The sequence below is a fragment of the Pavona decussata genome, unplaced genomic scaffold (assembly GCF_977016875.1).
Source record: "Pavona decussata unplaced genomic scaffold, jaPavDecu1.1 SCAFFOLD_261, whole genome shotgun sequence".
In the NCBI taxonomy this organism is placed as follows: Eukaryota; Metazoa; Cnidaria; class Anthozoa; order Scleractinia; family Agariciidae; genus Pavona; species Pavona decussata.
The window spans coordinates 472,167-500,000 of NW_028145664.1; the positions used below are offsets into that span (position 1 = coordinate 472,167).

General features: G+C 36.1%; 2 protein-coding genes and 1 long non-coding RNA gene across 4 annotated transcripts in view; 1 reads left to right on the plus strand and 2 right to left on the minus strand.

Moving 5' to 3' along the window:
* LOC146456075 (ras-related protein Rap-1b-like) overlaps positions 1–27,834 on the plus strand; it is a 279,286-nt gene that overhangs the window by 127,547 nt on the left and 123,905 nt on the right. The gene's annotated exons all lie outside the window — the stretch shown is intronic.
* Positions 17,029–19,522, minus strand: LOC146456081 (uncharacterized). The gene is made up of 4 exons (XR_014858867.1): positions 19,394–19,522; positions 18,187–19,129; positions 17,211–17,517; positions 17,029–17,156 (listed from the first exon to the last, which is right to left on the minus strand). It is a non-coding gene; the product is annotated as an uncharacterized LOC146456081 (long non-coding RNA).
* On the minus strand, positions 21,688–22,922 carry LOC146456082 (uncharacterized). Its single transcript, XM_085093539.1, has 2 exons — positions 22,560–22,922; positions 21,688–21,937 (listed from the first exon to the last, which is right to left on the minus strand). The coding sequence occupies exons 1-2, from the start codon at positions 22,622–22,624 to the stop codon at positions 21,688–21,690; spliced, it is 315 nt and encodes a 104-aa protein (XP_084949665.1). The 5' UTR covers positions 22,625–22,922.

Genomic DNA, 27,834 nt, shown 5'->3' on the forward strand with positions numbered 1-27,834 from the left:
GTTCTGGCTGTCCTGGATTGTCTGCTGGTTCTGCAGTTACGAGTTCATCCTCGTCGCCAATATGTTGTGTAGTCATTTACTACTTAAGTGAGGAGACACACACTCTTCCATTGCTTTCTATGTAATAATCTTTATTCACTAAGCAATTATCTATATTGGAGTACAATCATTATTCTACTTCAACTCAGTAACAGTACTTTCACATCATGCTGTAGCATGCAGTAGTTTCACATAAGGTAACAGTAACACATGTCCTTGTTACTATAGTAATCAATACACTACAATGATCAAATCATCTCTGTAAAAAATCCACTATTTTGTTTTTATCAAGTTCGGACATGAAAATTCTAACTTCCTTTCTGGAAGCGTTCGTGCTGTCTCGGTTTCTTATTCCATCCAAAAATACAAACGAATGTTCCTTTCCTTTTCATGGAGATAAGTGAAAATGCCTTTTTGGGGGAAATTGAGAGTATTTAGAAAGTACAGTAAACACCCCCTGTACTGAAAATAAAACCATTTTCATGGGATGCTAGGGCTTACAGTAAAGTTACAACTGGCTATCTCAAACTTGTATGTCTGGAACAAAAAAATGTTTCCCTTGTTTGATGGAGATAGCGGAAGTCTACTCTATAGTCAATTTTTACTCTATAGGCAATTTTTATCGGTTACTTGTAGAATCAATTTCATGGCCTCAATCGGTCACGTTCTCCTATCTGATTGGTTCATCCAAATGGCCTTCTCTAAGTATCAAATTTTGAAGCCTAAGCTTAAAAAGATATAAATCTTAACAACTCTTTGAATGTAGCTTCCTGGGTCGCTTTGAACAAACATTTCGCTCCGTCAAGGTTAGTTGTTATGAACATATATCTTTTGTGTTCTGCAATCTTGATAAAGTGGACTTTAATTCTATTTATCTCTTTATTTATTTATTTATTTTTATTCTGAGTAGGTAGGTCGAATTGTGCGAAGAAAATGACCTTGAAAATCCATGCTGTTCCACAGAGTTGTTGTTGTTGTGGTTGTTGTTTTAATTTTCATCACTTTTCCGGGGAATCCATGCCCCATTTGCCTTCCGAGCTAAGTGAAAATGTTTTAAACCATACGTAGTAAGACAATGCGTCACATTCCCGACACCCCTTCCGAAATTCCTACTTTTTTCCCTGTAAACCGTATGTCCACCTTGCCTAGATCAGTATCCTATGATCAGGTTGTTCTGCTGAGCGCCTTTATTGCACATGTCATAACCCGGACACAGAGTATCCAAAGGAGTGGGCAAACATTTAATGTCGGAATACTCATGAACAACCAGCGAAAGATGCTGCATTTAAATAGTCAAAACAGCAGTGTATATCGAACGAATGAATGATAATGAAAGAATGAATGAATGAATGAATGAATGAATGAATGAATGAATGAATGAATGAATGAATGATCAATGAATCAACATTTTTTTTTTAATTAGGCAATTGTTTTAAGACGAAAATTACCGATAAGAAAATTCGACGTTTAGATGCCTCTGTGTCCGTCATTTTCAATAAATATGCAAGGAAAACGTAATATATATGACGACAGAAAGTTGCCGAGACGTCGATTTCCTTATTGCTAATTTTTTATCATAAATTTTTGTCAAAGTCTTCAGTTATAATAAATCAGTTGTTTGCCAGCTTTAATGCAGTGCTGGCCATTTATGATGAGCTCTTCTTAGGTAACAACTATGTTAAAAGACTTAACAGTGATTTTAAAAATATCTTCTATACAAGATAGACACTTGAAGAGACTCACCTGCTGGGCACTCCTGGCATGTACGAATGCCCAACTTCAAAATCGTGCCGGATGGGCATGGAAGGAGTCTGTATTCTCCTAGTGATGTATTTCCAAACCCGGCAGCCACAAAAGCCTGTTTCATGCTCTTCTTAGCTGTTGTACTACCCACTTGAGAAAGGTTGATATCTTCTGATTCGCCTTCCCCCAGTCCACTTCAAACAAATCACAACAAAAGGAAACAAATAATTGAATATTTAGCTGAAATCGATCAAGCTAAGAATTGTTCAATAATATATTCAGAAAATGATCAGTTTAACACTTACAGCTGGATTTTGCAGCGCGCTATTCCATTTGCACGGGTGAATTTCATGGTACCTATTTTCCCATTTTTCACAGTTCTGCAAAAGGTACATACATAGCTATTTGGTTTTCAACGGGTTCATTGAATCATTAAATTGAACTAAAAAAAAACATTACGTCATTAATCCCAGCTTATTCATTATTATTATTATTATTATTATTATTATTATTATTTTTATTATTATTATTATTATTATTATTATTATTATTATTATTATTATTATTATTATTATTATTATTATTATTTACATTCTCTGCTCTGAAGGGGTTTGGGGTAGGGGGCTCGTATAGACTATCAAGGCTATGACATTAGCAACCGAGAGAAAGATTGTGCGTTAAAAAATGTTTTCTGTGAGGAGCACAATGAGGAAATGTGTCCAAATGGAGGCCATTTGGTTTTTTTTCTTTTTTTTTTTAAGTGACAGGGTACTGCAAACATATTTGCTTTAGGTTACTCAAAACAGGAAGATTCCTTTTTCTGCAAAAAATAATACGTGCCATAATTTAGTTGACACTGCGAGATGAAAATAAGTGAAAACTGACCTGTCATAGCGAATTGTTTCCAGGTAAATTTATTTAAAAAGTTATAAAAGTTCAAAAGCTCCTCTAGAAAACACGGTGTCAAACTGGAATATCTATTAATTAAGAGTATCACTATTTACTATTTGACAACAAAAAAACTACCGTTTTAACGCGGAGCAGGATTTTTGATACTCACATTTCAGTAGCCAGATTAGCTGCCCCATTGAGAGATGTAGAGTTTACTAATTCCAACTCTGTCCTTATCATGTATCTAACGACAAGAAAACGATATTGTGTTGTTTGCCTTTTTATCAAATGTTATTTAATATCTTTCACAAGAGTAACGGAGTGATGACAAACCTTATAATTCGACATCCTTTGAAACTTTGTTTTTATAACTGATCTCGGACAAATAATTGAATTTCTCAAAAGCTTTCAAGTTGACACCTAATCGTTCGAGCACTTTAATGCATTCTTTAGAAAACGAGACAAAGAGTTATTGTTTCTAACTTGTGTTTGTAAATAAAAGTAGACAATTTGCGGGAGTGAGTTAGGGTAGCTCTTTCGAGAAAAAAAAGCAATACGCTCAAGTCTACTACTAATCAGTCGGACGGCGACGGAACCCCTTTTGAGAAAATTATAATTAACGGCAAATATTTGAAATGTGGCTTACTGTTTTTCATTTTCCCTTCACTTTGTTTTGGGTCATTCATTTACACATTTGTGTACCTTTATAGCCTAATTTTTATGTAGTAGATTTTTTTTGGAAACAAATTCCTTCTGCCAAATTCACGAACTGTTGGGATACTTTACCTTATTCAGCACTTTAAACGAATTTTTGTTTTCCTTTCAAGACTAAAACGATTAATTTTCCATATCCAAAAGGTCTTTACCGATCAAAAAGACAACCTTTTTTTATTACAATGTGAGCCGAACCTCTGGAGCGATAAAGTCTTTCTACTGTCGAAAAGGACCGTTGGACGCCCCGGACAAGTAGGATTAGTGGGTGAAATTTAGTAATGACTGATTGCCTCATTTTCTTTGGACCATGAGCAGAGATATCTAGGAAACTTGCATATATACGGTTAATACAGAAAACCCAGGCACAGTATATAAACGTCAGGTTGTCTTTGTGCCTTGTTGGTGATTTAGAAGGAATTTTTTTCCGTTTAAAGCCGGCAGTTTCGTTTCGTTTTTACCTTTAAATACAGAAAAATGAGGAATGCTAGAGACTCGCTTCCTTCTTCTCTCAGAAATTGCTCTCGCATCAAAATTCTCATCCACTTCTTCGATAAGCGCCATAACTTAACCAAAACATTCACCTTTCATTTTGATCACACTGGGATCTTACATAACGAGAATTGGAAGAAAATTCAGTCGCCGTTGATTTTCGCTTACGTTCGGACCTTTTGACGGAAACCGCCGTGGGAGGCTGCACGAGTTCAAATAACATTAGGTTCTCTTATTGTTCAATTGAAACCGACTCTCACGCGCCAACAAGAGGAAAGAGCTTTCTTTCTCTTACGAGTAATCACGGGCTTAGAACTTTTGGGAACATGTTTTCATTGTAGACAATGTTAACGGAATTAACGACGTTTCAACATATTCCAACACATACTCACATAGAAAGATTTTGGTTTGTTACAACGAATGCCCGAGATCCAATGGCCTGTATAGGATTATCTGACAGCAATCTGCGGAAAGAAAAAAATCGTTGCACAAGTCGGCATCTAGCTTAATTACCGAACAAGAGGCTTCCAAGTGCCCGGAAAACTTTGAGAATAGCACTTAAGTGAGATCTATGATTGAGATTTGCTAGAAACACAATAGGGATGATTTTATCATATACGTTTTTTTAACATTGGTATAAATAATTTTTAATGCAAGGTACAAAAAGTTACAGCATTTTATATTTATGCTATTAACCATAGTTTTCAAACCTTAATACACTTTCAACAAAGTTGCAAGTATGCTTTTTCTTTTTTAGTTTTTGTCAGTAAATGATTGAATTTGCACAAATTTACAACATTGACAAAAAACAAATAAGAACAACAACTTAGGAAACAAAACAAAACAAAAACCACGTCAAAAATGCATAATAAAAGAAATATTGAAAGGCATATTTTAAGGTATAGTAATAGTGTGAGAAAACTGTCAAAAAAAAGAGTTCTACGTTGTGTAGGCTGCTGTAGAAACCCACATACAATCATTGTATTTGATAACGTTTGGGATTGTTCCGTTTTATTGGCTGAACAGAATTGGAAAGTCTTTCAAAAAGCTATAGCTTAGGAGCAGCGTATTAGAACATGTGATGTAAGAAGTGAATGTCAGTTAAGCATTGACAGCATGCATTGTTGTCACAAATTTTGGCTCTTAACAGACTTGCTTGGGTTGTAAGAATGTTATTGATATTGTTATACTAGAACATCGTTATTGCAATGTTATTTTTGATCTGGAAAGGTAATTCGTACACTTTATGAATGTTTTCGTGAGAAAAATCATATCTTAAGATCTTTTTTTTTTATCAGCGGTGGGCAGTACGAAGATTTCTTTTAAGAGAGTGTTTAATACATTTCTGTGGAAATAGTTTCTTTTGTTTTCTCACTATCTAAAAATCGGAAAGGAGACTTTTTAATTGCAAAATTCCAAGAGACTGGTATAGTGTCAAACCAGCTTTTGTAAGAAAACTTTTTACAATTGATTACAATCTTTTCGTTATTCCAAACTATTCATGAGTAGCCTGTAGAACAGATGCTATTTTTCATTTGTTTAACTATTTATTTTTTAATTTTTTTTTTATTTTTTCCCGTTTTTCAGACGAGTGGAGACAAGCGAGAAGCTCGATTCACGCGCGACGGGGGGAGGGGGTAGAGTACGCCTGCCCGCACATCATTGTTCATGCTATTCGGCTCCCAGACACTTCCCAAAATCTCCAACTATTCACAGCGTTTAGTATGGACGGTGAATACCGGTATTAGGTAAACTGCCACAAAAACATACGCTAATAGAATAACAGTACGGAACAATTGTTGTTGGAGACAGTAACAACGCTGCAACCTTCAATTGATTTAGAACAGGCAGTAATGAGAAGTTTTATGGATTTCCTTCACGAAAGAAGGACAATTACGGAGGCTAGCCACGTAAAGAACATGGATAGCGTCCTTTTGTTCTTAGTTGTTGTTTAAGTCAACAGTCCACTAAGGCCCAATTTATTTTATTTTGTGTACGTCAATTGTTTACTGGGGCCATCCAGAAAATAGCACGGTTCGTAGATTTGATTTCCAGGATAATCAAGCAACTATTGTTCGAGGAGCAGTGAAGAAAAACTATAAGAGCATTCCGTTTAGTACTGAAACAGCGAAGAAAGGGAGGCGTTTGCCAGATCAAACCTTTTCCAAACCAAGCTGGAAGCAATCCAAGTACATTTCTTTAGTTTTTCCTTTACCGAATTTGGAAAAAAAAAAAAAAAAAAAAAAAAAAAAAACGAGAAGGGTTTCTCGAATAGCTTAGTCAACAGAAAACGATGACACGACCGCCATTTTGTTGTCGAGAACCATCTCATGATTGCTTGACATCAAATAACCAATTGGATAGCCGCGATCATAAATGAACGCCGGAATAGCATGAACAATAGTGGGCGGATAGGCTTTTTTTTTTTTTTTTTTCGCGCCCCTCCCGTCGCGCGTGATTCGCACCTCGCGCTTGCCTCCGCTCGCCTAAAAAAATTAAAAATAATGACAGCTGCTGTTCATCAGGCTAATTCATGAGTAGTTAGGGTTTCCATGTAATTTTGTTTTGTATTTTCTAATTGTTTCAATAGTTCGAGACAAAATGATGGAGATTGTTAGCCTGTAATGTGTCGAACTGATAGTTAAACCCCATGCTTCTCCAGTACTGCTTCTGGGTGACTTTCTAGGATGCTTCATTTACCGATTACATGCGCGGTATCCAAGAGACTTTTAAGGCTTTATTTATGATGTTATAGTCCTTATGTTTTTTTTTTTTTCTCGCTTATAATAGTTACCTTTTTAATTTCAGTGGGTTTTTCATCCCCAAAGAAATTGAAAATTATAGAATTCATCTCTCTATTTAGTTGCTCAGAGATAACAAGTATAGACGCATTGTAAATTAACCCTATCTAGACTGTTTTTTTTTTTTTCTTTGTCTTCTGGGACCGGGGGCGATGGGGGGTGGATACTTCATAAGTATAGAAGCTATGACATTGAGAGGTCCGCAACGCAAAATGATGACGTCATATCACGTGGTAATCATGTCGTAATGATCAAATGGCGGCGATTTTAGATCCGCCACCACGGAGTTTTGAATTTTCCCAAAACTTCAGCGCCGAAATTGAAAAAAAAAGTTAACAAAAAATTAAGAAACACTAATTTGTGCTAAAAAAAACCCATAAAAGATTACGAGAAGAAAAACGATTTTTCTTCCTTTTTAAAGGGATTTTCTATTTCTGGAAAAAAAAAATTGCCTGTCAAAAATTGGTGGCATTGGTAACCTCAAAGACAACGAACACTAAAAGACCACATCAAGTTTTTCCCTGACAAATTTATTAAAAAAGTCCTGAAGTTCCATGGCGTTTGTTCAAATATTCAAAAAGTATTTCAGGTTCAAAGTCGCCGCGGGGAGAGTCCGCATCCCGCCCTCTCATTCCCCAGTCTTCTAGATAGGGTTACGTTTGAAAGTTCTAACAATTTATCGCGACCCTGGGGGATCTTGTTATTGCGCTGAGGCGACGTTATTTTGCGATAATGTCGTTTCGAAATGAAGGTTTCTGATTGGCTCAAAAACTGTCATGTAAGCGTGGCAGCAGGCACTTAAATGGGTTCGGTGCGCACAGATCAAAATTTTACTTCCGTAAATGAACATGCGACGTTTACAACGCTTGTGACACTGTTCAAGGAACACTAATAATATTTGTTTTGTGGTGAACATGTACCATATAACGCGGATACAACTTTTTTCTTTAAAGGTTAGCGATAAAGAGTGATTATAAATTCGGTAAAGAGAAATTTACAGTAAGGCTTAAAAAGAATTTTTCTTGAGTGTGAAAACGGCCACAGTAAATAACAATGAGCTTAAATTCCAATAAATTATGGCATTTTCAAAGCAAAAGGATATGATTTATTTGAACTGCTCCCCTTTTCAGCGGCTTTGAAATGTTTTCGCTTTGCTCAGAGGTTTTTGTTTAAATTAGTATCGTCGCCAAAATATGCGAAGTTTTCACCTTTGCGTCTCTCCAGAAAATACCTTCTCAAGCCTTTTTTGTAGGCTGGCAACGTTGCAGGCTCATATTCTTCGCCGAAAGTTGCTTTTCTGGTGTCTCTTATCTCTAGAAAAAAGTGCTTCAAGAGCTCTGTTGCATTGTCTTTCATGCTTCTGGTCTGTCAATTTGATTTTTTGGTCGTAGCTAGCGCAAGCGCCGAATGGCAGACTCGGTAATTTTTACAGCATTTTTCACCGCTTGGTTTATTTCAAATCTTTAAATCTCCACGGCATCTAAGCTAGGATAACAATGCTCTTTTTTCGTTTTTGGGTACTAGTATGGTTGCCTTTTTTATTCTTGCTTCTGGCTGTAAGGTTTATTCATCATTGTTTTCATGATGTTGTTTATCTCGCGGCGGTAACAAATTTTCAAAAAATTTGCTTTGAAAATGTTTAAACCTACTAGCTGGTCTATTTCGTCATTGGCGGTACTTTATGGACTGTAAATTTGTGCATTTTCTTTTTTTCTTTTTTTTTTTTTTTTTGTCGTAAAAATTAAAGCCAAAAATTAAATAACCCGCCCAGAGAAAAAATGTCGCGTACAGATATTACCATGGCTACAGTTTGACTAAAGTAAGAATTTCTCTTTCAATCAGCGCACGATTTGTACTTTATCCTTTTATTCTCTCCAACAAAATGTTTGTATCGCGATAAAACCCTAAACACGGAATATATTTTCTCCCAACTAGCCGTCATTATAAAGCCGTAATGTAGTGTGAAAATCGAATTTAGTTTATATTAGGGAGGATTATTTTTTTCTATAAAGCCTAAGGTTTCTTCTCAATCAACCAAGCCGCATTCCTTTTGGTTTCATCTTTGTTTGTTTGTTTGTTTATTTTTTTTTTATCTTTCTTAATTTCTTTTATCGCGTTAATGCCAGGTCAAAAATTTTAAAAGTTATTTAGGGTGTCAATATGGAAATTTCGATTTCTTTGGTTACATGTGTAAACTTGAAAGCCGTTCCTACCTATTTTATTCCTGAATAGTTCTGCCATGTAGTTTACGTTGCACGAGTTGAAATAATAGGGAAGTAGTCGAGGATACGTGAATTTCTATTTCTAGCCAAGTAGTTTTAGCTGGCATTGCTATAGTAGCTGATTAAAACACCTGGTGAAAGGTTTACTACAGCTATCCTTGAAATTTTCAAATTGTCAGCTCTTTCTAAATATACTTACAAATATTCAAGTCTTCTGAGGTTAACAAAAGCTTTCTCTGGTATAAAGCGGATGCTGTTATTTTGAAGAATCCTATTGAGAAGAAAAAGCAGACAGGCAAACATGCAATAAATAAAAATAAATAAATAAATAAATATGTAAATCAATGAATGAATGCACGAACGAACGAATGAATGAATAAAAAACTGTTAAAATTGGGCAGCGCTACAGTTTTTGTTACAAATTTAGTTGTAGCTATTAGCCGACAATTATAGTTGTGACTCGATTTTTTTCATTCTTAATTGCTCAACATTCTATTTTGCAAACGAGCGTTCAGTTTCTCGAAAACCATGCCCGTACATGGTGTTTAATTTTTCTGTTCAATCAATCGATCATTCAAATAATTGTTGGCTTCACACTACAAGCTAAGTTAGTTTCAAGTAAGCACTTGATTCAAGTGCACTTGAAATCTCATGATCATGTCGTACTTTAGAAACCCTGGCTTCACACTTGGTGACAAAGTATACACTTGAAGCACAAGCTGTCAATCATCTTTCGCGGTAAAATCAGAAATGCGATTGCTCGACGGAAAATCATGGAGCCTTTGCAACGGAAAAACGTTTTATGTTGTTTACTCTTTATTTTGTCTTTAATTTTAACTCAGAGAGTTTTAACATTACAGGAAATGCATAGGTACTTTATTGTTTACGAGTACTTGGCGACAACACAAAAGAACAGGCGACATCTTCTGTGTACGTCAAGAATGGTTCAGTAACGTGATTTTCGGCAAAGAAATCGCCACAGGGTTTGGGCATGGCCTCGTCCACAAAATTGGTTTAGACTGCTTTTACCTAACCGCGACATGGATCCGCTTTGGAAAATGCATTTCCGCGTGACTCGTCCAACGTTCAACGTTTTGTGTGGTTTGGTAAGCGAAGTCCTCAAACTGCGAGGCGTATCTCTAGCCATGCATTTTGATTTTTTGGATTGATTTTAGTTCACGGCAAAATGTTTATCTGTCCTGGCACCACAGCACGTGGCTTTCAGTTGCTTTCCCTTTTCCTATTGGTCAAGTATGTTCTCAAGTGTGGTGTTGGCCATACTTGGCGACGTACTTCGGCTTCTTTGAACTACGAACGTTTCCATGGTCACTAAGTAAAGTTCAAGTTGGTAGGTTTTACCTCTTCACACTCGAAGTAGGTTTCAAGTGCACTTAGATTATACTTACAAGGTCTAGTGTGAAGCCAACCAATAAATCAGTCAGTCAATCAATCAGTGATGTTCAAGCCCGGCTAACATATAGTCAACGACGAAGGAGGATTAGGAATAAGGATTGGAGAATAAGTTCAGAGTTTCGTTTCCGTGTTATTGAATAAAAAAAGCCGTAACTAAACACATCCATAATTCAACTATGAAAACAATGGACATGCTATACCTCAATCCTAATAGAATCATGACAGACCATAGGATGCTACTTACAAATATTCCAGTTTCCATCGATTCCGGAAAAGACCAGCGGTAATGTTCACGAGTTTATTATCTGCCAAGTTACTGGAAAAATGCAAACAAACAAAAACAAGACAACACAAGGGACTTTTTATTAGGTTTATAAACATTTTCCAACAATTTGCAATAACCAATAATGAAAAATCATGGGCCATTGTGTTCGGGCACGTTCCCCCCATGGCTAGACATGAATCCTTCGCATGAATGTTGCCCCATTTGCCACATGACTGGGTTCATTCCTCGGAAGGTGTGTTCCAAGAATTCCTTTTTCACTGTTGCCCTTTGATTATGCCATGAACTACTCCACTGCTTGACTTCATTGATTTCAGTTGTGCTATGGACAGTTCACTGGTTCTTGCAATTTCAATAGCTTTGTCGAGAGATAGAGTCGGAGTGCCAGCATGTTGGTTTTATAATCTACTTGAAGTTGTAGAAAATAGAGTCGCGACGTTAAAATTGATATTGAATTAACCTAAGATTTTACAGCTGCAAATTTCGCAAAGATAATAACTACGCTCATTTTTTTTTTAAGTTTGTGTGCTTTTATAAAACAAGATTTAATTTATAACACAAGTTCTAAATCGCTCTAACTTTGGATATTATAAGGTTAGTGACTTCTGTTCTCCCCGCATTTTCGTTAAAACCGTTTATGCCTAGCGGATGATTCTACTATTTGTTAAAAAAAAAAACAAAACAAAACTGGGCGTCAGATCCCGAAAAGTTTGTTGGCCTCCACTTGTTTTCTCACGAAACGACCTATGAGCTTGAACTCCAGAAATTCCGAACTGATAACATAATTTCCTTACAGATCTGGGTGAAATTTCTGACTTGTTACAACAATTTTCCATTGTTGCGTGTTTGAATTAGGAGGAGTATATGTGGTATACGTCTTCCTGTAGCATCTCATCTATTGTAAGTTTTCTATAGTCGTAATTGTGTACTACATCTATGCGTAATTTTTTTCATTTGCAGAGGTAAATTTACATTTCTCTTTTTGCCGTTGTTGCATAAGAACAGCGTCTCTCTTTGATTGGAAGTCCCTTTGGTACGTCCCTTACTAAACATACCAATACCTATACAGCTAATAAATTGCACAAAATACACTGAAGTAGTAGAGCACGAAACAATGTGGGGCAACAGTAGTACTGATATTTTACTCTGCGTCACCTGATGATGCAGTTAAAGACAAGAACAGCGTTATTTCATACAAACAGTGATTGCCAAGAAACAAGGTTGTGTTTCAAATTCTGCTACTTTTTTCACTTTTGTTGGAATAAAAACCTTAAACACGGCAGACTAGCTTTGCAAAATTCTCCAATCACAAAGTCCTGTCAATGAAACTGCATAATATAGGAAATTTTTGAAAAAAAGACACATTACTATGTACTTTGCTCCATTTTCTGATTTGGGTCACGTGGCTATGGCGTGGTCCAATGTCGCCATCGATTGAACCAGACTTACAATATATGAATATTGACCAAATCCGGTTGAATATGAACAAACATGTGCTGAGTTATATCAAACAGACCTTTTAATGGCAACTGGCTCAAAAGACAGGAAAATGGAGCCTTGGAGACAGTCCTCCCTTTTATGATACGCGGGTGAACTTTAACTTGACGGCCAAAAGGAATACCTTAAAAGGCGTCGGTAGCATTTCGGGGAAACACATATAAGCCATCCGACCAATGACAAGACAAGAAGGAACTTAAAGTACTTCCGAATTTGTCGCTTTACTGCTAAGATGCAGTAAAGAAAAACATAATGACGAATATATTTTACTCTGGCGTGAAAATCCTTTGTTGATTGTTAAGATCGTTAGATGTATACTTAACAAGAAGAAGAAGAAGAAGAAGAAGAAGAAAAAGAAGAAGAAGAAGAAGAAGAAGAAGAAGAAGAAGAAGAAGAAGAAGAAGAAGAAGAAGAAGAAGAAGAAGAAGAAGACAGAAAAGCTGCAAAGCAAATTGAAGCTGGCACACTTACATGTACTCTAGATCCCATAAGGTGGAAAAGATTCCTGAAGAAAGACTGCTTAAACCATTTCCAGACAAACCCCTGCAATGAAAGTAGCTTCTTTTAGTATTTCAGACAACTTAAAAGAAGGAGGAAACTATCAAAACATACCGTACCATAATAACACGTGATAATTATGTCAGAAACAAATTGAAATGTAAAGCTGAAACCCTATCGTGCAGCAACATCAGGCGTTGTCGTTTCCAGTTCTAGTTCTTGTTCGTTTTTTGTAATATTCGTGCGTTCATTTAACGACAATAAGAATTACGCTATCAGGTTACCCACAGAAAACCATTTTCCAACCATTTTTTTTACTGATGGTTGACGTTTTACAATACAAACCACACAGATTTAATTTAACAGCTCTACAAACGGAGGCCACATAGACATTTAAGACTAAAAAACAAAGCCTAATATCTCGATCAAGAATATAGCAAGTCCTCCTTTTTTTCTATGTTTTTCTCGATTATATTAACCTGAGCATAGATTTCGAAAGAAAATAATTAATAATGGGCTAAAGTTCTCAGTACAGCTAAATTACCTGGTAAAATAGTAGTCAAATTTTGTGGCACAAGGTTGCGAAAATAGACAATTAATTTCTTTAAGTTTTAAATTAGGAGGAAAAGGTTTAGAGGAGTCTCTCGGTCCGATGGGATTAAAAAACCTACGAGTAAAGGAAACACCTACAGCTTCATAAAAACAAGCGCTAACATCAAAACTTGTCAAGTTAGAACTTCAAGGTTAGTTGGCATAAGCCTTAGTCAAAGTTCTGATTGAAGACAGTTAAGACACCATGTGTTAACCAACAACTTTACGTTTCCTGTCTTATATAACGAACGGGATTTTAAATTATTCTTAAAAACTTGGTGTCAAAGGCTCGTTTAAACGATGTAATTCGAGGCATTATTCCAGTTTTTTGAAACAAATTTCAAAAGCGACCCATGCTCATACCGGGAGTTCCAGCTCCTCGAAAATCTGTCCGAAGTCGATGCTACCGAAACTTTTGAAAATTGATGATGTATATTGGAGACATTCTCTGCGATTTCGGAAAACGTTCATCATCTCCGAAATATTGAAAGACTGGTTATTTTGGTGTATACCTGGCAAAAAATCTCGGGAATAAATGTAAAACAAAACAAAAATCGCCGGCACTTTATTTTTAGCTCACATGGTACTCACGAAATATGTGAAGTTTTAAGCATTAATCTATTCAAGCCTGGAAGTGCGAAAACATGCTGTAAATTGGTGTACGTTACTAACTACGATAACTACGTTTCCTTAATGATCAAGTTTAACACTTTATTGCACGAACTTTCACGTCCAGGAAGCGGCGAGGATACAAGATACTTCGTTTGTTACACGGCGCCTTTAAAAGCTCTTGTGACATTTTCTTAATCAGGCCATAAATATAACCGAGTTACGTCTATTAAAACGTAACTCAATGAAGGGTCTTCAAAAGAAAGGACCACGTAGAAACGTCGAATCAAACCAACACCGTCATCAATATATCACACTGAAGATCGAGAGCATACTCTCTCGAGAAGAAATTCTTCACGAAAACATGTAAGCGTCCGGGTATGTAATTTAGACTTTGTACCTTTCTTTAAATTCATTCTTTCCCACCAGTTTTCCACTTAACCCTCGGACTTAAAAGAGGAAGGGGGTAAGGGGGGGGGGGGGGGGGGGGTAACTGGGTGTGGATGCTAACTCCTTCCCCCTGATTGTTTTTTTTTTCTTTTATCACCGGAGTTTTTGGTATATCTGAGACACATTTGCTGTGAATTTGGTGAAAATCGGCTCATAGATAAAGGAGATATTAAACAACAAGTAAAGTGTGATTTTAATGCATTAAAATGTAATATTATAAGCTGTCAGAGCCATATTTTGAGCCAGAAGTAGTTGTAAAGCAACTTAAGGATGTATTAAGCCATCTTTTACATGCTAAGCTGTCGTCGAAAAGTGTATTTTCTGGGTAAAACTTTCAATTTTCTGGCAGAAAACGAAAATTATAGTGGAAAAAAGTAAAAAAATCGGACAAAAAAGTCCGCCATGTTGGATGACGTCACTGGCCCAAGCAGCGCCATTTGTACATGTATCCAAAAATATTAACATTATCTTGTAGACGACATAAAAGGCTATCTATTGGAGAATATATCGTAACGTATCGTAACATAATAACGTAATATATAGTATCTTATCTTATCGTAACGGTACCGAAAACGCTAGGGGGTTGGGAGTTCCAACCACCCACCTTTTGTAGCACGGTGAGGGTATGAGTTTGCATGTACGTCCAAGGTTTAAACTGTCAATGATCCTGCCAGTAATCCTTCAGTTTCTTGATGGTTGAAAGCGCGAGCTATTTATGCGAGGAAGCTAAACGCAATCTCTGACCGTCGCGAATCTTTCTTCTTGGCAGCAGAAAATATAACATACACAGATTTTCTCGCTTTGGTAGGGATTTCTTCGAAGTATCGGAACGAATGACGACCATTTTTTCCTACGTTTTACCCTCTTTGTCCACTTTATCGCTCAAAGGCGATTTTCGAAGTAAAATCACAGTTAGTATTATCTGGATTACGCACTAAAAACTTGCATAATCGATCACTGGAAAACTTGGACCATTTACAGACTTCAATAAAGTTAACTAAATCTCTGGAAAATGTCAACATTTTACTTGTAAATTTCGATGTCTGTAAATTTGCACACTTACAGAGATTTTATAAACCGTATAAAATCTCTGTAAATTTCACCACATTTTGTGCCTTAAGATCGCATGAAATGTCTGTAAAATCCTTACTTTTTCCTTGTAAATTTTGTCCGAAATCTACAGACATTTTATAACGTATATACTAATCCTTGTAAAATCTGCACATTTTCTCTGTAAAAAAAAGCTCAGAAAAAAACTTTGTAAAACGAAGAATATGAAACGTCAATAAAACGTCTGTAAAAATCAAACAAAAATTACTGCATAAAATGTTAGTATAATGTACACAAATAAACTACACATAATGTCGACGAAAAGTACATTTAATGTCTGTAAAATGTATACAGTTTAATCTCTGTAAATTATTCACATTTTCTCTGTAAAAAACCGGCTGTTTAAAAAACAGAATACAACAGCCAGAACACAAAATCCCAATAAAATCTCTGCAAAAAAGCTAAAATCAGACCATAAAATATTACTAAAATTGTCATAAATTAAGTGCATATAATGTCTTTAAAATGTAAACATTTTATTACAACACATCTCTGCAACAGGTACCCTGCTGCTTTCCCCTCATGGTCATAAACCACACACACAAAAAAAACTTAATTAGTAGGCACGTCCTTAAATCACTCTGTTCTATACAAGTTTACTTGTAATTTTCATGAGGAATTAGTGTAAATTGAATTGAATTTTAAATAAAATGCATATTATATTCGTAAATCCTTTAAATTAATACAAAAGAAATAATCTATATCAAATTTTTAATGCCAGAAATATATAATCTATAATAAGTTAAAGCAAAACAAATGTATGATATATGAGCGTGTCCGAACTCTCTCAACATATCTAAAGCCCCATTCACACCAACAAAACATGTTCAATTAAACCAGGTTTAACAACATGAAAACTGGCAACAGAAAGCTGAACCATTGGCTTTGACATAGGATTCAAGTAAACTTTAACTTATTCTTTCATTTGTGCTAAATCTGTAGTCGACAAAAATCCAAAAGCAGCTTTTATGAAGGAAACAACTTTAAATTTTGTTTAACTAAACAGCTTTCAAACGTGTTTAAGCCTTGGTGTGAATGGGGCATAAGACTCTTAAAAGAAGACATACCGTACATATATTGCCGTCAATTGGTAAATTAGAGATGCATAAGCGTATAAGGCATAAACACCAGTCCTGTATTATTATTATTATTATTATTATTACTATTGCTTAAAAAATCTCAACTTTGTCAACATAACTATGACTCTCAACAGAAGCCATATTTTTTTCAAATGGTAAATTAGAGATGCATAAGTGTATGAAGCATAAACGTTTGTAGTACTAGATATCATTTAAAAACTCTCAACTTTCTCAACATAACTAAGACTCTCAACAGAAGCCATATTTTATTTTCAAATGGTTAATTAGAGATGCATAAGCATATGAAGCATAAACGTTTGTAGTACTATATATCATTTAAAACTCTGAACTCTCTCAACATAACTAAGACTCTCAACAGAAGCCATATTATTTTTTCAAATGGTAAATTAGAGATGCATAAGCATACATGTATGAAACTTAAATGTTTCTAGCACTATATATCATTTAAAAACTCTGAACTCTCTCTAGATAACTATGATTCTCAACAGAAGCCATAGAGATTTTACTAGGCAGAGCCATTTTCAAAAGTTTCTGGTCCCAGTTCATGCCTACTCAGAAGAGTACTGAACTCGTCCATTAGTCATTTAGTCACACTGAGAAAAATGCATAGCTGATCTGAACCTAAATGTACAGTGTGATTTACATATATCAAGTGGCATTTACTTTTTCTATCAGATTTATACGCAGGACATGTTCATGCTGTCACCTTTTCAAGAGTTTTTCTATCAGATTTATACGCAGGACATGTTCATGCTGTCACCTTTTCAAGAGTACTTGTCTTGATATAAGTGAACGTTTCTTTGCCCTTCTAATTAGTCAACCAGGACCAGATTATCCTTGGAAATAACTTTTCCTAAGTTTTTTTCCCCTTAATTTTGCCCTTTTTAAAAAGTTCTTTCCCTAGAAGAACTAATGATTATTAAAACCTCCTTTGTGAATGACTGGCTACTGGGCAGTCATATGCCCAATGTGGTTAGTTCATTTTTAACTGTTATGATTACTACCTCATTCACTTTAGTTGCCTTTAAATAGAAAAGGCCAGTTATAATGGCCATGTGCTTGGGTATCTGAAAGCGATCAAGAGCAAACAATGTTAACAAGTGTAAAATATGTTGTCTAATCCTAATGAAACAGTTTCCTGTGTTTGACTGAAAATTGTATCTGTTACTATTTCCAAGGCCAATAAAATGAATTGTTTCCTCTGTACACATACATGAACTGCAGTTTATTGTATGTTTCAGGATTAAGGAAACGGAAAAGTTACCAGGGATGTTCTTTTCCTTATTGTGGTTAATACTATGTTTTTCTGCCAAAGTGCCAGGAGCTGAAACTCAAAACGGCTTTGGAAAATCCCCTGCTCCTTGTGCTGCTGAGTCAGGCCTGGGTTATTGAATAGTTATCAGGAATGACAATTTTCATACAACCAACAACGATTCCAGTGTCAAAGCAAACTGCAGCTGGGTCTCAAATGTTGTCAATTTTAGTAATGAGCTTATTTCTTATCTTTGGAACATAACGGTAATGATACTATGCATATCACTAATATGCAACAGCATATTCTTTAGGGGAAATGAAACTGCTCTTTTTTCTTTTTATTTCCAGATGAGATATCTTTGTAAATGCATTTAATAAAACATAGTAGAAGTCCACACAGCATTGGAAATATTCTATTGGAAATTGCATTCACTGCCATTGCCTTTATTATTTTTGGTTACAAGAATGGCACTGTTCCTTACCATTTCATTTTTCAGTAATTCCAGTTTGTTTTGTTCCATTTTTTTCAACCTCTCCTTCTCATAGGGTGATAGTGAGTTCCTTGTTTCAACAGGCTAAGAAATAAAAAAAAAATGTACCCATGATTAAAAACTGCAAAACCAGATCAACCACAACATGTTAAGTTACACTGTACATGTAGGAGTAGAGATTGAGAATATTCAGAACTATGTAAATTAATTTTTATATTATTGTAACTGCAAAGGCAGGCACAGTGGTCAAACATGATTATTCCATTTGAGTCCACGTCAAACTGTCTGGGTTCAAGCCACAGTCATTGTGTTGTGTTGTGTGCTTGGGTAACACACATGTACATCTACATGTACTTATCTCAGACATTGTCTCTCTATCCAGGAACATACATGAAATTCAAGGTTTTTCCACAAGCACTTAGCTACATGTAGAAAAATGAAAGTTGGGTGTCCAATGAGCATGTTTCTTAAAAACAAAAAGGATCAAGTGAATTTTATTTATTTATTTTTTTTTAATTGAGCAAAGGACATCTGGACACCCTTCTGTCTAAAGCCTTGTTTCCCCATACATGAACAATATCCAATACTTCTTTTAAAATCTAATGTTTCCCCATTGTCCTTGCAGCTAAACTTACACTTGAATTATCTGCAACCTCACTATTGCTGCCATTGCTTTGACCACAAGTAGTGACTGAGGGACACACTAATTTATTACTTTTCTGTGATCAGGCTTTTCATTCATTGTTATTTGCTATTATTGAGAATGATATTTTTCAGTGATGAAAATTATTGTAGCTAAATATATATAATTTTGTAACGTCCAACGTCCAACAGTCAAAAGTGACTTATCTTGTTGAGCAGGATTTGGTGCCTTCACTCTGAAGCTCAGTACAGTCTTGAGTATCGGCCTTGACAACAATATTGAGTTGAAAATCTGTAGTAAAACAGAAAATTGAGTGCTTTAAGTGAGTTCCTCTGAATGATCACAGTGATCTTGTTGGTTTTTGAGTAAAATGAGGGTATTCAGCCTTTAACTAACATCTGAGGTGGCAGTTACAAGAATATACACGAATATAGGGAATGTCTACTTAAAAAATCTCGAATTCAAGAGGGGCATGCAATTGCACTCGCCCAGAAGATGTATACAATCACACATTTTCACGCAGTCTTTCATCAAAATTATTGTGTGAAATCTTACCTGTACTTTCTAAAGGTAGTTGCCCGCATTTGCTGCCTTACTTCATCGTTTTTTCGCTTAACAGAGGTAAAAATCCAGAGGAAATGTCTCCTGGACATTCGAATCCCGCCTAAAATCCCAAAAAACTAAAAATGAAACGGTCTTTTCCCGAGCCTGCAGTTCCATAGCTGCTGACCAAAATCGCTTTGTTCATGCCCAGTCTTCCCGGTCTGAATGAAATCCAAGATGGCTGCCGGTACTCAGTGACTCTAGTCGCTTTCTTGTTCATTTTAAAAGCTAGCATTGCGCATGAAGGTCGTTGGAATTATGATTCAAAGCATTGCTGTTCTTTTTGACGTTAAATGGAGTCAAGATTCATCAAAGAAGGTTTGAAAGTAGTCGTGTTTTCACAAGTGCAATTCAGTGTACGACCAATTGGCAGGATTAGCTTAAGACTAAGTTTTTGCTTTTTTGGTATTAAAGCTTTCCTTGAAAGGAAGCCAGTTGCAAATACTAATATCAGTTACTCATCTTGGTTTTATGTCTTTATATGTCCAATTAAAATAACATACATGGTTTACGATGTGAATTTCAATATATTGTACTTCTTTCTTTTTGAGCTAGAGTTAAAAATAGGCTATTTAGTTAGATGTCCACTATAAGTAGAGGAGACTTCTCCCCTCGGCTACATTCCTTTTTTTGTAACACAATAATAAAGTTATTATTATTATTATTATTATTATTATTATTAATTATTATTATTATTATTATTATTATTATTATTATTATTATTATTATTATTATTATTATTATTATTATTATTATACAGCTCAGTCTTGTGGTATAGACAACAAGTACACACTGCTCTTTCTTCCAAACCATTTGTTATTGCTGCATATTAAATTTGCCACGGAATGGTTGAATGTATGGTTCAGATTAAAACTTACAACAAAGAAACTGTGAATTGTAAATTCCAGTGTACAGTGAAGTTCTGATTGGTGTTGGTACAAAACAGCTGCCTTAAAATCATATTTTGTAATTGCTGAACAAATATGAAATGCACATTGTAAATCAAGCTTAAACTCAGCTGAATAAAAAAGGAATAAAATGTAATACGTTATTTAACCATGCATAGAAGATTAAACAATTTTTTTAATTTTTTTAATTTTTTTATTAAAAATAAGCTCTAGTAAACAGCACACAGCAAAAGATCTTGTCAACTTCTTTATTTTCTCCTACCGGTTTCGTCTGATAACACAGACCTCGTCAGGGAGTTTGAACAAGATAGTGAGGGAACCTATTTTATTCTTAATCATTGCAGTACAAATCACTTTCCAACAAGGGTGTGAATAGGGAAAAAACACCCACAAAGCATTACGTGCAGGATATAACGGGGATCCTGCTTTACGCTGAAAATGTGAAATGTTTAATTTTGGGGCTCATGGATTTAATGTTAAATCTGTGAGCCCCAAAAAGTTATGGGTGGTTACAGAATAGAAGACAATCAGCACTTTTGATTTTACAAAGACAGTGCTCCAATGAGAATTGTGTATTATTCAGCAATGACAGGCAAACTCGGAAAAAGAAAACAACATCCTGCTTGGAATGTCAATGAGTGGCATACATGTGCAATGAAAGGAAATGTGATGTAATATTTTTAAGCCATGTGAACAAATGAGAATGATGTATTATTCAGTTATGGCACAGGCAAACTAGGAAAAAGAAATTCTGAGTGCTCCGATCAGGAGTCGAACCTAAGACCTTCCAATTACTAGTTCGGATGCTCTAGCACTGAGCTACAGGAGACTCATGGGAGCTAAGGCTGTTAAACTAGGTTCATGGGACAAACATCCTGCATACTGCTGGGATTGGAATGTCAATGAGTGGCATAAATTATGTGCAATAATTCCAAATGATTCCAAAACAAAACATTAATGACTAAGCACTGTATGTGGATGCATACATGTAAATACTTCTTCATGTTAAATATGATAAGTCTATTGGCATCCATGTTTAAACACACCTTAGTTTAGACTCTGAAGAATTTTGTAGTTTAATATTTAAAGTAACTTGCCACAGTTCTCAAGTGTAAATCTTGATAAATATTCCTCTAAAATGAAATGCTTTGCTTCATTGTATTGTTATTTTGAAGTATAAGGGTGTATTCCTTTGGGATAATCCAGATCAGGATCAGGGTAGAGGAATAGATCCTGATCTGGATCATCCCAAATTAATGCAGCCTTAGTCTGTTGCTGCCAATAACCTTTTTGGTACTCACTGTTTATTATGGAACAGAAAGCAAGTAGCATAGCCAATCAAATTATAGAACTCTTAACTAGTAGATTCATACTAATAATAAATAGCCAGGCCCAAGGGCGAAAAAAAGAAAAATTATGTGCAAGGTCATGGCTCCATTGCTTGTACAGGTTGAATGCTGGAAAGGCACATCTTATTGCCATTCCTAATGCTCTAGGGGGCAGGGAGGGATTGACCTTCTTCAATTCTGACATAATAAGCTTCACTTCCGTTTTACACCTGGACTCTTCACGAAGGTTGGCCCTTATCCTAACATGCAAAAAATATGGATTTGTTATGTTAGAAGAAATAAAAAAAAATTGTGGGAGACAATTAGGAGTGAGAAGACTAATTACCGTATCAATCAGCAGACTTACAGTCTTACATGTACACCCTGCGGGTGTGCGACACATGTAGGCTGAATTTTTTTGTGTTCAACTGGAATGTCAGGAATGCAATAACTAGTGTCTGGCCACCCGTGACTAGATTCACTCAATATATAGAGTATGTTTGGTTATCAAAAATCGCAACAGTTTAGCTGCAATTTGACCCATTTTGCCCCCAAAACCAGACCCGCTTTGCTCATTACACAACAAGTCAGTTTATAGCCTTCGTTTAGATCTATACCAGAACTAACACGGTTCAGTTATGACACTGACAGTTGTTATTCTCCTAACACCTGCCCAACTGTTTGCCTCGACTCGCTTCGGCTTAATCAAGATATAAGTAAGTAGCGATATGACAATCACACTGTCATTAGATGTGTTCCTGCTGTTACCAGCTGTTTAATACTCAAGTTATATGTTGTCTCGAGGTTAACACAAAATTGCTATTGCATTGATTTCTCGCCGACACTTCCTAACCAATGGTTACTCCTAGAGGATTTACTCACCACTTAACGGCTCCTGCCATTGAAATAGACAACAAGTTTCTCTGAGCCCTGTCCATGTCCGCCATATTAAATTAATACCGATAACCGACAATGGGCAGGTCAACGAGCAGAGCCTATGAGACCCGGGTGTACAGCGAGCTGATCGACAAAGTTGGCGGACAACAAATGATTTCGTAAATGAAACGACAATTTACAGAGATTTCATAATGCCCTGCTTATGACAATTTACAGAGATTTTATAATGCCCTGCTTATGACAATTTACAGAGATTTTATAATGCCCTGCTTATGACAATTTACAGAGATTTTATAATGCCCTGCTTATGACACTTTACAGAGATTTTATAATGCCCTGCTTATGACAATTTACAGAGATTTTATAATGCCCTTCTTATGACAATTTACAGAGATTTTATAGTGCCCTGCTTATGACAATTTACAGAGATTTTATAATGCCCTGCTTATGACATTTACAGAGATTTCATAATGCCCTGCTTATGACAATTTACAGAGATTTTATGCGCCAGTTTACAGAGAATTTGAATTGAAATGTCAGTGCTACTTTTTATACACATTTTAGACGTTAAAGAAAATCATTGTAAAAGTAAGATTTACAAGCATTCTTCGCAGATTTCATTAAGTCTGTAAATTTCCCATTTTTACTTCAGTTAAATTTTACAGACATTTCATAGATATTCTAGAAAGAGGATATTGAGAAAACTGTATGAAATGTCTGCAAAAAAGATTTTACAAACATTTTGCATTCGTTAAGTAAAAGTATGCAGAATTTAATTCTTGTAAAAAGTCTGTAAATTCTACATTTACAAACATTTTATCAAGTCTGTAAATGGTCCAGAACGATCATAGCATTTGAAGATTTATAACAGCTCCGGTAACAGCTACGATCATATCGGTGACAGGTAAAAATGAGTGGATCTTTTTAATTTCGTAAAAAAAAAAAAAAGTTTAAAAAAGGTGGAAACATGCATTATTTCACGGATGGGTTTAACCCTTATTATTACGTGAAACACCAAAACTTCACAAAAAAATAAAGGCTTCTCCAAGATGACTTAAAAAAATACATCTTTAACATTCGTCTCTTAGGGGTACCAGGAATCTCAGTGAGCTTCTCCTACTGGAAATGAAATTGTGATAGAGACTATTTAAGAGACTGCCCGCGTTAAAACAGATAAAGCCAATTTCGGCTTTTTACCAATTTCGCTGATTTTTTCTATGAACATCAATCATTATATCCCATCAACAAATATCACATTAACTGAGATCAATCCAATTTGTTTCGTTGTTGGCGAGATGGTTTCCAACGTGACCTCAAAACTACCCAATTCATAACCTTTGGCGACTCTACAACTTATCTATACATTGCCGGTGCTGCCAAAACGTCATTCCTCAGTAGCTCAAACAGCTTTCAACGGTTTTCTCCACACTGAAGAAGGGTTATATACCCGAAACGTCTGTGTTTCTTCAAACCATTTTTGACACTTTTTGATAATCATTTTTATATCAATCCAATTCGAAAGCATTTTCAAGTGTCACGCATCTCCAAGGAACTTTCCTTTCTCCGTTCATTATTAGCTTGAATGTTTTACACATTGAAGTTCCATTTGTCAACAATATTTAAATGTCTAACTTCGGTTTTCTGTGAAATTTTGACTGAGTAACAATTTTTTCAAAATACCTCCTCCTTAACTTCAGAATGCATTAAATGTGACATATATGTAGTTAAAGCCTATTTTCACAAAAGTAGGATCTGACTTAGGGTCAAGTCTATCTTAACTCAGTAGCACTAACACTAATCTACTAATTTATGTAATAAAATTTGTGGGCACTTCACGCTGCGTGCCGTACAGAGCTGTGCGATTTCTCAAATATTCACGGCTTTCAATCGAAACTAAACATTAAGTGTCCCTGACTGAGAAAGTGGTCCAGATGTTGGAAGTAGGGGTCAACCGAATTTGATGAAACTTGCTGCAGAAGTTGGCCTTGGTGAGATATTCCAAACGCCATTTGGGATTTGTTTTCCGACCTTTGGTTTAAAAGTTTCAGGGGGGGTCCCAGTTCGGGCCTCCAAATCAGTGAAAATCCTGTTTTTGAGGGGGTATGTTTGTACTAGTATAAAAATAAACACATTAAACATACTGAATATTTTTCTGCATAGTGTTTTTCTACTTTAAATACCCTTTCAGGTCGTATGTAAGGATTCAGCATTAAGGCATCCGACTGTGTGGGGCCTGGTGCTAGTTTTGGCCAAATTTTAAAGAGAAAATTACCACCAAAAATTGCCAAAGTTTAGCAGTTGATAATTTTTAACTGCCAACTTAGCTAAAACGGATTCTTCCGTCAGGAGTTACTCCAATGTAAGTACAACCAAAATCAACTGTGAAAAAATTGGCTCGCTAACTTTAAGGGGCTTTAGCAAAGCATTTTAGAGTCACACCCCCACAAAATTTACATATTACCAAAAGCAACAATTTAACAATCATGCTAGCTTTATTTATTATTTTAACATTTCAGTTTGCTTTGTTAATGCTTACTTTACTTACAAAGTCTGTGATAAGTAATAACTGTGTGATTTAAAACTACCTGGGACCCTTAAATTGCCTTAGGACTGGCAAATAGTACCCACAAAATCAATGTTTGTTCTACTTGAACGGGAATATTCATACAAAGTAACTGATGGGAACTCAAATAACTAAATAGGCGGCATGATAGTTATACTGACAAGCATAACCTTCCTTGCTTACCTTTATATCACTTTATATTAGCCATGTTTACAGTGGTAAGGCTCCTTGGCTTCGAGAGAAATGTCTCCAAGGTACTTTTTATGTCAAGAAATAGCCATATTCCTGATAATTGACAGCACCTTACATACATGTCCAATACACTCGAGCTGAGTCCGGTTGCCTTCATTCCCAGGCGAATTGAGTCTGATCGCGAAAGGAACCGGAAATGGGTGCAAGGCGCTTGATCAGTGGTACCGGAAGTAAGGAGTTAACAGGAGCGAGGTTGACAAACAGACTCGATCGGATCCGATGGAAACAGTTCGTCCTGGCAAGAGTCAATCGGACTCCCTGGAAGTCAGTTCGCGCGAGACATAGAAAATATCTCTTTGTCATGAGGCGAAACAAGGGCGCTACACATGTAACATTAGTCGTTCTTTAAGCCATGAGGCGAAACAAGCGCGCTACACATGTAACATTAGTCGTTCTTTAAGCCATGAGGCGAAACAAGCGCGCTACACATGTAACGTTAGTCGTTCTTCAAGCCATGAGGCGAAACAAGGGCGCTACACATGTAACATTAGTCGTTCTTTAAGCCATGAGACGAAACAAGCGCGCTACACATGTAACATTAGTCGTTCTTTAAGCCATGAGGCGAGACAAGCGCGCTACACATGTAACATTAGTCGTTCTTTAAGCCATGAGGCGAAACAAGGGCGCTACACATGTAACATTAGTCGTTCTTTAAGCCATGAGGCGAAACAAGCACGCTACACATGTAACATTAGTCGTTCTTTAAGCCATGAGGCGAAACAAGCGCGCTACACATGTAACATTAGTCGTTCTTTAAGCCGTGAGGCGAAACAAGGGCGCTACACAGGTAACATTAGTCGTTCTTTAAGCCATGAGGCGAAACAAGGGCGCTACACATGTAACATTAGTCGTTCTTTAAGCCATGAGGCGAAACAAGCGCGCTACATGTGTAACATTAGTCGTTCTTTAAGTCACGAGGCGAAACAAGCGCGCTACACATGTAACATTGGTCGTTCTTTAAGCCATGAGGCGAGACAAGCGCGCTACACATGTAACATTAGTCGTTCTTTAAGCCATGAGGCGAAACAAGCGCGCTACATGTGTAACATTAGTCGTTCTTTAAGTCACGAGGCGAAACAAGCGCGCTACACATGTAACATTGGTCGTTCTTTAAGCCATGAGGCGAAACAAGCGCGCTCATATGAAATATACGTCGTTCTTAAAGCCATGAGGCGAAACAAGCGCGCTACACATGTAACATTAGTCGTTCTTTAAGCCACAAGGCGGGAAACAAGCGCGCTTCATGTGTAACATTAGTCGTTCTTTAATTAAGTCATGACGCGAAACAACCGCGCTACGAGGCGAAACACCACGCATTTCGCTCATGCCGAGTGCGACAAATTTTCCTTCGCTTTATCGCTTAACAAATTCAAATCTAGTTGTCAAAAAAAAAATTTTCCACAAATGGCTCGCTTCTCGTTTGATCAGTTGCAATATCATCAATTATCACACTAGATCGGTTTTAAGAATAGACGGCACTTTTATCAGAATATAACTATGCCCAAGAGAAAATGAAAACAAAAGAATATTATGTCCTTATTATCAATAACCCTTTATTAAATCGCATTGTTACATAAATGCCAAAAACGCACATTTGACTTCTGGTGCCATTGTTTATACCCGCCAGTAAATCTAGCAGTTAGTTGCTTTTCAATTCATTCCTTTCCGAAGTTCACGGAACATGCCTACAAATCAACTCACACAATTAGACAAGAACTTGAAGGACTGCATAAAGTTCATAAAGCACGATCTAGACTGGAATTAATTGCTGAAAAATATAAAAGAAGTAAGTATTCTCTTTAACGACCTTTAATGATCATAGTTTCCTTGCCAGCGTAGCACTGATTTAATTTCGCGAATGAAAAATTTTGTAACATTTCCTCTTAAGAAGGGTTTGTAACCCGACACATACCATATCGTTCTTATTCAACCCAAACAATAACATCAGCAGTTGCTATAAATTGAAAAGATCTTAATTTCACAGCAAATATTACTGCCAATCAGGGACTATTAACAAGCTCGCACATTCAGCAAAAAAAAAAGAAAAGAAAAGAAAAGCAGAGAATTAAAACCTAAATGTAATTTTAATGGTTAATTACTCTGGAGGTCAAATGAAAATAATCTCCAGTGGCCTCTAAAATTATGTCAATCATAACAAAACAACTCAAAGCAGTTAGTCACTTTTTCCACTAGCCATCTTCGTCACTACCCATTCATGCCCTGTTATTTCTCTCTTATGATTAAAGTGATAACACTCAAATGCAGACCTGTTTTTACACCAACACCTCTGAAAAGGGTTATAGATGTGCTACTTACTTATGAACACAGCCCGCTGCCATATCTAAATCAGCCTTAAAAACAAAACCATTTTTCTTTAATTTCTTACTATACACCATGAGTGACAACACTGTAGGAACAGGCTTAAAGTAAATTTTGTACGTGTTA